Source organism: Oryx dammah, unplaced genomic scaffold (genome assembly GCF_014754425.2).
Source record: "Oryx dammah isolate SB20612 unplaced genomic scaffold, SCBI_Odam_1.1 HiC_scaffold_24, whole genome shotgun sequence".
NCBI lineage: Eukaryota > Metazoa > Chordata > Mammalia > Artiodactyla > Bovidae > Oryx > Oryx dammah.
Window position 1 is genome coordinate 28,049,957 of NW_024070208.1, and position 11,675 is coordinate 28,061,631.

Consider the following 11,675-nt stretch of genomic DNA (forward strand, 5'->3'; position numbering starts at 1 on the left):
GAGAGCCAGAAGGTCTGATTGGTAGCCTACAGAAAGGCCCTTATCTCTGACACTTTCAAGAGGGAGTGATCCAGAAAGAAAAGTTCCAATGTGAAAGTAGTTATCAAGTTTTTGCCTGCATCACACTTGTTACTGTCCCATTGAACAAAACAAGTCACATGTTCTAGCACAAGACTATATGGGATGCAAGTATACAGACCTGAGAAGCATAGTTCAATGGGGTCCCCAAACACAACACTATTGCACTCCTCTCTTTCCAGAACTCCTGTTATTTCAATGATGGACCTCTGGATGGTTCACTAATTTTCTTACGTTTATTCTACACTTGTCCATCAATTTGCCTTCCTGCTCTATTCTTACAGAGATTTTATCACCTGTATTTTCCAATCTTAAATTTTTCAATTCTGCTATAATATTTAATTTCCACGTGTTCTTTTCCCACCTATTTTACTGTATTATCCTATTCCTATTTCCTAGATGCAACATAGTCTCTTAACTCTTTAAGAGTTTACTGAGGTTTCTTAAAATTTATTTTTCTTTATTGAGATATAATTCACATATGTTATATGAGCGTCAGGTACACAACATAGATTGCCTATATTATGAAATGACCATCACCATAAGTCTAGTCAACATTTATCACCAAACACAGTTACAGTTTTTTTTTCTTACAAGGACTTTTAAGATCAACCTCCCTTAGCATTCTCAAATACACAATACAGTACTAACTATAATCACAAAGCTGTACATTACATCCTATGACTTCCTTATTTTTATAACTAGAATTTTTATCTTTTGACTGTCTTCTCTTTTTTTCCTTTTAGCTTTTTTTCTCCCCATATATTCTCAGTTTCCTCCAACTTTTCTCCCCCCAAAGTTGCTTTTCTTCCTCTCTATTTAGGTGGGTCTCAGTCTTTCATGTTAGACATTTTCCTCAGATCCTGCTGATTCCTAATTGTCTACTCATGTTTAAGAATGAAAAACAAAAACCCCGACTGGAAGATCTGAGCATGTGGGTGGGGCGTGCTGACTTCAAGCTTCACTGTGGAGTGATCTGTCTCTGCCATTTGTTGTAGAACCTTTAGGACCAGCGTCTTAGGTCTTGCGGCATGAGCTCATCAGATTCCCAGAAGATGCTTCAGTCCCTACCTGGAGAGCAGAAGTCACATGGTCAATGTTCCAAGAGCCTGTTGGGCAAGAAGAACTGGAGGTGGAATAAAATGAGGGGCTGGGAAAGGGGTGCGGGTCTCCACTTCCAGGCTCATATACTCACTTAGTCCCTCTTTTCATTGTGGTGCTCCTGCCCTCAAATATGCCTGAGGTCCCTCAGTCCAGATGCTTTTCATTTTATACACTCCAGAAAATTCACTTTGAGTTTTCTCCTTGAGTGGGGAAGTGACATAAGCCCAGCAATGGGTATGATGGGGAAGAGATCCGGAAATCGAGTTGTTTCTTACACAGCTTTCAACCAGTTCTCATGTTAGCAGCCACGCCCTTTAGCACTCTTTCCAGAGCACCTGGTCTTGCTATTCTCTCAGATTCTGCAATCGTGGGATTGGTTCTTGGCTTCTCCCACGGCCAATCTAGTAGTCAGCTGGCTCGTATCCACTGAGTCAGGAATACGCCACCATCTGCTTCTGAGCTTTTGAAGTTTTGTTTCCATGGTTCTCTCCACTCTGTGTCTTCCTCCGTCTCCCTCCCCTCCTTCCCTCCTTCCCTCCTCTTGCCCATTCCCCTTTCTTTAACTGTTTCTCTGCTAATGGTCACCTTATTAAAGGGTTTCCCTTGTGGCTCAGATGGTAAAGAATCTGCCTACAAAGCAGGAGACTGAAGTTCTATCCTTGTGTCAGGAAGATCCCCTGCAGAAGGGAATGGCTACCCACTTCAGTATTCTTGCTTGGAGAATTCCATGGACAGAGGAACCTGGCGGGCTACAGTCCACGGGGTCACAAAGAGTTGGACACAACTGAGCAAGTAACAGTTACTGAAGTTTAATGGGGTTTCAAGAGAGAAAAATTCGATGGGTAAATTCAATCTGCCATCTTTTCCCAGAAACACTACTTATGACTTCTCCACCACAAAAGTATCACATTTTGCTTATAGAACAATTAGAAAAAATCCAGGCAATCAGAAGAAGAAAAAAAAATTACCCGTAACAGTACTATCTAGAAACACCTACAAATGGTAAGCGATATAAACATGACTCCTGGCCTCACAAAGCTGAGATCTTTGCAAGGGGAAGACCATGAAACAAATTATTTCAATAAAATGTGTGAAATATTATAAGATGGGCAGGACAGAATTTTATGGAGCAGAAAGCAGGGATAGCAAATCTAGGCTTGGCATGTCAGGAAAAAGCTGGGGGAAAGGGTGGCAACTGGAGAATGCTCTCTACTCATTCACACTCACTCACACAGCTAAGATATGTAAGAAGCATAATACAGCAAATGGCATTTTTCTCTTAATAACATACCATGTGCAACTTTTTAGTCACCATACATTAACTTTTTAATGGCCAAACACTATTCCCCTATACCTGCGCACCGCTACTCCTTTAACTGCTCACCCTAATATTATTTAGGTGATGTTCAAATTTTAAGAAGTATTCACCATCTGTCATAATCCTCCTCTCACCTTTACATATTCAGGATGAAATTTAGTAAGATTAAATGTTCAAGAATAAACAACAAAAGGAGATGACAGGGAAAATCTGGTTTAAGAGCAATTCACACAGGGAAAAATTTTAAAGCCTGAGAGGTTTTAGCTGACCTCAAACCAATCTGAGTCCACAGGAAGGTGACAGCCAAAGCCGTCAATGCAGTCTTGGACAGCAGGGTCAGGATCCAGTGTCCAGAACAAGAAATACGCGCTGAATCCTGGGGGCAGCTGAAACTTGGTTTGCACATCGAATCTTAAGAGAAGCCTCCACGTCCTTCTCTTTGCCCCTCCAGCCACTGATCCTGTGGCATGAACTGGGCATTGCTTCACCTGGTGTGGCTGCACAACTTGCCCCCAGGACACAGAACCCAGAATACCCTTCCAACTCCGGGTGTCCTCAGTCATCTCCACCATCCGCAGCCCCTTGGTAAGGACGATGGCCATGGGCAGGTCCCACAGACAGCCAACTCTGTTCTGCACTGTTCCTCAAAGACACACCCCCTGGGGAGATATTAATAGAAAGGTCAACTCTTCCTTCTCCCTCCCCACCTTCTCCTCAAGGGTCAGAAGATAAAGAGGCCTCTCAAAGGTCACATTTGCTTTCTCAGAATTCAACCACCTTCCTGTCTGCCCCACTGCATCTCCCCGAGAAGGAGCCCTGACTAAATGGCAGCTCCCTCTAATTCTTGGAGGCCTGACCCGGAATGTGAATAAAGGAGAAAATACTTAGGAAGAACATAGTGGCCTTTTCAGATATTTGAAAAGTTGTCTCCACAAAAAGCAATTTATTTTATTTTTTGACACAAAGAAGGCAGAGACAACCAGGGGTGAGTCCTCTATAGAGGCAGGTTTCTAATCAATATGAAAGATAAAATCAAGTGGGCTACTTGAGAGAACCTGGGTTGCTCTTGCTAGAAATAGTTGAGCAGAAGCCAGAGGATCCCAGGACAACTTCAAGGAGTTGGTCCAGAGAAGAAATCTGACCTAAGATTCCTCTGTTGCCTTTTTATTCTAATTATCAAATAATAGTGCATTTACTGACATGGAAATAATATCTCTTCAACCATTATATTTAAAGCATTAGCCACTCAGTTGTGTCTGACTCTTTACAACCCCGTGGACTGTAGCCGGCCAGGCTCCTCTGTCCATGGGATTCTCCAGGCAAGAACACTGAAGCACATTGCCATTCCCTCCTCCAAGGGATCTTCCCAACCCAGGGATTGAACCCAGGTCTCTGCATTGCAGCCAGATTCTTTACCATCTGAGCCACCAGGGAAGGCTTAGTGTATAAAACTGGTTTCAGTTTATCTTGACTATTTTATCAAACTATAAATGATACTGGTTCATGGCTGATGTTCTGACATCCATACTGCAAACAATAATGTTATTAATAAAAAAATATCTATTCAGACTGGGGCCATGCAAGTTGACTAAACATTTATCTTGTCAATATACCAAATTATATCAGTCATAAATTTTAGTAAATTTCCTTTAAACATCAAGAAAAGGTACTTGGTAATAGGTTTTATGTAAAATAGGTCACTTCAAAACTAATTTGAAAATTTAGTCAAATGCTGCTGAAATAACTGCAAAGACTGTCCCACTGAATGCTGAGGGTTACAAATGAAGTTAAGTGAGGCAACAATTTCTAACACATTTGTCTAATTCCTTTCATCTAAACAGCTCAAGAGGATCACTTCTCAAGTTCTTTTGCTTTTATTGACTGTAAAGATTCATACCTCACCTTCGTAGAGCTCTTTACATTTTTCAGAACATGTTGACATACCTGGTTTTAATTCTCACAATGTATCTGAGAGGTGGACAGTGTCGGGGAGATCACTGCTTGTCCTTAATGACCTGTTCCCAATTGATCTGCTGAGCACACAGCTCCGCAGCTGCAGTATGTCTCCGCTCCCTGCACCACGTGACTGAATTCTGTCAATGGGAGGTGAGTGCAAGAGATGGTGCGGCCTTCAGGTGAAGCTCCCACAAGGTCACATACTCCTCCTTCCCTATCCCCCCATCCACTGGATGAAAATGGAGATGTCATCTGCCTCGGAAATGCACAAAGGTCACATTCCTGTCTGGGTAGAAATTGTTTCCCTTGTTCTTCCTCGCTTTTTAAAACTCCTTCCCAGATACTGGGTGAGAAAGCAGATTGCAGATATTCAACTTGCAAAAAAAAAAAAAAGGAAATATTGAAATAAGTAAAGATTATTTTACATCTGTGTTAGAAGAGCTATAGTGATACTTTATCTCTGTACCCAGAATATATCAAGATACAGCATATAAAAGGTAGATTAAGCTTGTCTATTTAAATATATTATGTTTATCTGTTTATATGCTTAAATTATTTTAAGCACATAAATACATAATTATATAAATAAAGCATAATTATATGTTTAAATTATGCTTATCTGTTTAAATATAGATCACTGACTTGATGGACATGAGTTTGGGCAAGCTCCAGGAGTTGGTGATGGACAGGGAAGCCTAGAGTACTGCAGTCCGTGGTGTCGCAAAGAGCTGGACACAGCTGAGCAACTGAGATTACAAATATCACTTTGTAGTTTCCTGAGATGTGGATCTTGAAGGATTCAGAAGCCGTATGCATTTTTACTTACCCTCTCTTTATTTCTCGTCCTCCCAATTTTGTTTTTTCTTCTCTTCCTAAACCTAAAATTTCCTTTATGCCTTAAAAAGATAACATTCCTTTTAAATATCCAGAAAAGGTATTTGGTAATATGTTTTATGTAAAGTAGGTGATTTCAAAACTGATTTGAAAATCTAGTCAAATGCTGCTGAAATAATTACAAAGAAACATATTTTTTGTACAAATTAATTTTAAAATTCTGGCTTGGAACATCGTATTGTTTGAAAAAATAAGATAACTCAGAAGACTTCTGTGTGCAAACTTCATGACTAACTACTATGTTCAGGCAACACAGTTTGCATTCAGTCATTTTGCACTTGAGAAATGCACATTGGCATTATTTGAATGCTTAGTAGTCCCTCTTCAACTCAAAAGAATTGACATTGTTAAACACTACTTTGATTTTGAAATTATTTTATTAGTTTTTTTCCTATTCTTAAATTTTTTCTTGGACTTGACTGTGACCTTCAAAAAAACATGGTGTTCAATCAGATATTCAAAGAAGAGTGAGTCAAGCTCTTCAGGAGACATTTTAACCATTTCTGATTAAATACACTATTGAATTCAGTAGTCTATAAAATACATTAACATTCAACTCAGTTGATTATTCCAGCAATGTACCAAAAAATTTTAATGAGAGGAAAATTAGTAAAGTGCTTCACAAAAGTACATAGCCTTATAATTCAAGCATGTATCTAATAGATAAATTGCCTCCACTATTACTTGGGGAAGGACAGCTCAACCAGATAACAAAGCCACTTCCAATACATGCTCCTAAAACCAGCCAGGAGAATTCCCCCATCTCCCATTCTGGAAACTTTGTCATAATGTTTCACAGTGATTAGAGACAGTTTTCAGTTGTTTGGGAACTTTTACAATGGAGTCATACACGTGATGATGAACCTTAAATTTTTACTGAAAATGTCAGATTCTGCACTATTACAGTTACTGATCTTACTCTCTGATTAGGATTTAATACTCCCTGTCCCATAAGAAAGTGGCTAGAAAATTGATGAAGAGAACAGATCTTAGGAACATGAGTTTATAAGGGCAAAGTCAGGCTGTTAAATAGCCAGAAGTCACTTACTTAGCACTTACCAAGGGCAAGATGGCATTTTAGCATAGACGAAGTGAACACGTTCTCCTCACTTAAGGAATTACCCAGCTAGTGAAGCAAATGATTAAATGAAAGAAAAAGTGTGGTAGGGGGCATCAGAGTGAAGCACTGTGGGTTCCACAGAAGGAACAGATGGCATTTGAGTGTAGGGACAAAGGGAGCCTGTGAGCTAGTTCTTAAAGAAAAAACATGATTTTAATAAACAGGGGACTTTATCCTGTTCATTCATAATGATATCCTTGGGAATATCTGCCATGGCAAACCGCAAGGAGCAAGGGCAGAGGCAAGGACATCAGGCATTAGGCTGTTCCAGTGATCCAGGTAGAATGTGATGGGGGCTTGGACCTGGAGTTTTAGATAAAGAGAGAAGTGGCTGGATTCTCTATACATTTTGAAGGTAAGTAGAGCTATAGGCAATGGCACCCCACTCCAGTACTCTTGCCTGGAAAATCCCATGGACAGAGGAGCCTGATGGGCTGCAGTCCATGGGGTCGCTAAGAGTCAGACACGACTGAGCTACTTCACTTTCACTTTTCACTTTCATGCTTTGGAGAAGAAAATGGCAACCCACTCCAGTGTTCTTGCCTGGAGAATCCCAGAGCCGGGGGAGCCTGGTGGGCTGCCATCTATGGGGTCGCATAGAGTCGGACACAACTGAAGCAACTTAGCAGCAGCAGCAGCATCAGAAGAGCTATAGGATTGGTTGATGGATTGAACATAAGATTTAAGAGAAAGGAAGAAGTTAAGCTTTGGTGTCCAACCAACTGAAAGAGCAAAGCTACCATGATGAAGATGGGGAAGACAAGAATTTGCTTTTGGATGTTAAATGTGACATGTCTATTTGACATCAAAGAGGATAAGCTCTACACTCTATCTGAGTGTAGAGCTCAGGGCAGAAGTTCTGGCTGGAGACTCAAAATTTGGAGTCATCAGGATATAGAGTCTTCAAAGAACTCATTTGTAGTGAATCTAGAGCACAGGCCCCAGGAGGGAGGCCCCAGCACTCCAACATTTAGAGACGCGATAGGGAAGAATAAGCAAAGGGAACTGGGAAGAAGATGCCAGTGAGCTGAGAGGAGAAGGGAGAGAAAGTGAGGTTCTGGAAGGCAAGCTAAGAAAGTGTGTCAAGAAAGAGGAGAGCAGCTGGACAGATGCTGTAGACAGATCAGCTGACAGGAGCACTGGGGCTCAGTACCATATGTACTATATGTAATGCGCAAAGTAATATCTCCCAGCCCCACCTCCTTAAGTGAAAGAAGTTGTCTTTTGGGACTTCACTGTGGTCCAGAGGCTAAGACTCTGTGCTTCCAGTGCAGGGGGCCCAGGTTCAACCTCTGGTTGGGACCTAGATCCCACAAGCCACAGCAAGAGTCCACGTGCCACGACTAAGACCCAATGCAGCCAAATAAATAAATATCTCCCCTGCCCCCCAAAAAGTTGTCTTTTTGTCACAGGTTCCCTGAACAGACATTTGCAAGACTCCCTGGGAGTCCCATGTGTATCTCCAACTTGGTCCTAGTCCTCCCCAGAATCCCATGGGCAGAACAAAAACTCCCAGGCACCGTTGGAGCTGGATTCCAACTACCAGCCTTAACGCTAGTTCTTCAGGGGCCATTAAGACCCATCTTTCTAGAGCTGTGAAGGCACAGCAGTCCCTTTTCAAGCTAGAGAGAAGTTACATCTTCTTTCCAGGTTATATTTGGATGAGCAAAGCAGTCTGGAGCCCATGGGCTCTGCAGGGAAATCTTTCTGTCCGTTCTGGCTCTGTCAGGCTCTGTCTCTGTCTCTCATACATACACACACAGAGGCTATTTTTATCAAGGGGACCTCAGGACCAAAACCCCACAAAAAACACGAAGACCTCCATTCTGAGCAAAGCTTCCCCATCCCCTTATTCATCCTGCAGTTTGTCTGGCCTGCCTCTGTCCTCCAGGCCATCAGACAATGATTCTTAAGTATCTGGTGCTGGGGGTAGGGGGGAACGGGGGTGAGGGGGAATGTCAAATTTCCAGTCTCCCTAAGGCATCTCCTTAGTCTACTTGTAAATTAGTGGAAACACAGAATGGGGGAGGGGAGAGGTGCTGGCCAGATTGATCCTTCACCAGCATCAGATCCTCAAATGTAAATAAATGTGCTAAGGGCTCAGTAGCCCCTACCAGGAATACCTAAAACCTGGCTGAAAAGTTCTATTAATATCACCAAAATGTTCCATTACCAAAATCTGGGAATATGATTTATCTTTTCAAATAAGATCAAAACTTCCATACTCCCCTCCCTGTAACACAAACACCAAGAAAGAATATTAACATCAGAATGAAAATAACTCATAGGACATAATTAACGATATCATATTTGTTCATAACAACTTACTTCTTCATGAGATACAAGAATGACTACACTCCAAACCAAAGATATGTGAAAGCAAAATTAATTTTTTACAGCAACTGTAATTATGTTTGCAGCATCAGCAAAAGCAACTGTCTACTTGTTACTAATTTCTTATGAACACAAAGTCCACTGGGAAGGATGGTTAGTGTTTGGCAAGTTTTTGTGTAAGGAGACAAAAATATAACTGAGAAGTTAATCGAAAGGCAAAAAGTGGGCACAAGAGTCAAAAGCATGTTGACTATTTAATATACCAGAGTACCAGAAAGCTCCTGCAGTCCCAGTTTCTTATGTATGAAATGAATGGGCAAGTGGTTATAATAACAATAGATGAGTTTTATATTCATACAGAGTTTATTACATGCATTCTAAAAACAGAACTCATATGATTTAAATCTACAATAGTAATTTTGCAGGAATAGTTTATTTGGTCCTTTAGTTGGTCCACCAATCTCTTGTTTCTGGTATGAGCTGAAATTTGTTTTCTTCAAAAGAGGGACCAGCTTTTTCCATAGTTTTCTATCACCAATCATGAACAGGTGCTGTTTGGGTCTTCTGATTCCTTAAAAGAACTGACAGACTGAACAAGTTTATTACCACTGCTCTAAAGTATCTTACTGAAATATATATATATGTGTCAATATGGAATCACTAAAATCACAAGTTTTTGGTCAAACAAACTCAACATTCTTTTATGACCTGTGGTAGCAAGCAGGTTTTTTTGGAGCTGACACACAATCTAATTAGCCCTTATTACAACACTATCAGCAGCTCTGAGTGGTAAGTCAACTCAATGACCCAGGAACTGTTCTGCCTCAATTACCTATGGCTTCTTTTAAAAGTGTGTAGAAGCAAGTCTTCATCTTGACTTTGTTCAAAACATGTGGCTTAATTCTAAATTTAAGAATAGGTCTTCCAGTAGATGCATAAGTCACCAAAATACTGTGCCAAATGTTATACATTTAAACCCATTTATTAAAAGGTTTGCACATATACATATAAAATATTCTCTCATGATACAAAACTGTACAAAGTGTACAACTGACGTTATTAAGGAACCCTCAAATTGATGAACCTAATCTTGAACACTAAGTAAAGGAGAAAAGGGAGAAAGAATTCTTTGGAAGACAACTTCATCACGGCACATTAATTCCTCCTCTGTCAAAATGTATTAAGCCTTTTGCACAAGGGTGTTAAAATCAATTTTGTCAGGCTAATAATCTCATCCCTGGGGAATCCTTCCAATTGGAGACAGCATCGCGTACATACAGTTGTTGTAGGACACGATCTATCCCGCCCTTTAGTAGTTTCTGTATCTTAGGTAGCTTTGTTTAAGACTGTGCATGGGGTCTTCACACTCCTGCTGATTCAGGTCGGCGGAGGTAGTTCTCAAGCCTGCCACTGAAAGAACTTCCAAAGACAGTTGAAACTGCTCTGCAGGAGATGCGATTTTAACATCTTCGAGGTCGCTGCCGTGTGAACTTGGGCCACAAGCAAGACAGATCTTACTGGATTAAAACTGAACTCGTGACATCTCCACAAACTCTAGCAGAGAGCAATGCTGTCTGTGTGGCTTCCGAGCAAACTTCTTTCCTCGTGCTCTGGCGGCCAATCCTAGCCCTATTTCACCTCTAGGAATCCTCTACCCTCAAGAGAAAGGCGCTCCCATTTCTCATGAGAGAAACGAATCCCCATTTCTTTTTGACAATGGCCTCAAAAAAGGCAGTCCCCTGGCGCGCCCACTGCGGGGTTTCCCTCCCATTCCTGACTCCACGATTTCCTGGGAAGCCCAAGAAGCTCAGCGCCCCCCACCCTCCCTGGGCGTGAACCCCAGGAAACCGCACAAGTGTGCTCCAAAGGAGCCTCCTCTGACTGGCATCCCCCAGTCAGACACCCCTCTTGCCCCTGGCGTCTCCAAGGGCCCTCTCCCCCGAGTGGCCCTCCGCCTGGCCCCCTCGCACTCACCAGGAGGAGGTTGTGCGCCACCAGGTAACCAAGTCGCGGGCTGCCCCGGACGCCGGGAGCCAGGCGCCCGGTGGCGTAGCCGTGCCAGGCCACCACGTAGGGGTTGTCGATGGTGATCCAGTACTTGACCTGGCCGCCGAAGTGGCGGAAGCAGAGCTCGGCGTAATCCCTGAAGTGGTCGGCCAGGGCGCGGTTGGCCCAGCCGCCGTAAGCATCCTGCAGGCGCTGGGGCAGGTCCCAGTGGTACAAGGTGACCACGGGCTGCACGCCCAGCTCCCGCAGCCGCTCCAGCAGACGCCGGTAGTAGCGCAGCCCCTCCCGGTTGGGGGCGCTGGCGCTGCCATTGGGGAGCACCCGCGCCCACGAGATGGAGAAGCGGTAATGGGTGACCCCGAGCTCGCGCAGCCCCTCCGTGTCTCGGAAGACATTGTTGTAGCCGTCGCTGGCCACGTCCCCGGTGGCGGGCGGGGGCGGCGACGGGGCGCCCGACGGCCAGCCGGCCGCCGAGGGGTCGCCTGGAGGCGCCGGGGGGCGGTGGGTGAACGTGTCCCAGATGGAGGCGCCCTTGCCATGCTGCTGCCAGCCGCCCTCCGTCTGGTAGGCGGCGCTGCCCACGGCCCAAAGGAAGCCGTCGGGGAAGGTGTCGTGGAGTAGCCCCGCGGCCTCGGGGGTCGGAGGGCGCGCGAAGCGGGCCCAGGTCTGCGCGCCGTCGCCGGGCTCGGCGCGCAGGGGCCGGCCGCCCAGGGCCAGCAGCAGCAGCCACAGCGGCGGCGGCGGCGGCGGCAACGCCCGCAGGCGGCGCGGCGGGGCGCGGGCCGGCATGCTGCGCGGCCGGCCCCTGCGCGCCGAGCCTGGCGACGGCGCGCAGACCTGGGCCCGCTTCGCGCGCCCTCCGAC

The 11,675-nt window shown here is 44.1% G+C and overlaps 1 protein-coding gene across 1 annotated transcript in view; it reads right to left on the bottom strand.

The window, feature by feature from the left end:
• KL (klotho) overlaps window positions 1-11,600 on the bottom strand; it is a 37,780-nt gene extending 26,180 nt beyond the window's left edge. The window contains exon 1 of the mRNA XM_040267121.1: window positions 10,779-11,600. Within this exon, the coding sequence (XP_040123055.1) occupies window positions 10,779-11,600 (822 nt within the window). The remainder of the gene's footprint in view (window positions 1-10,778) is intronic.
• Between the last annotated feature and the right edge of the window lie 75 nt (window positions 11,601-11,675).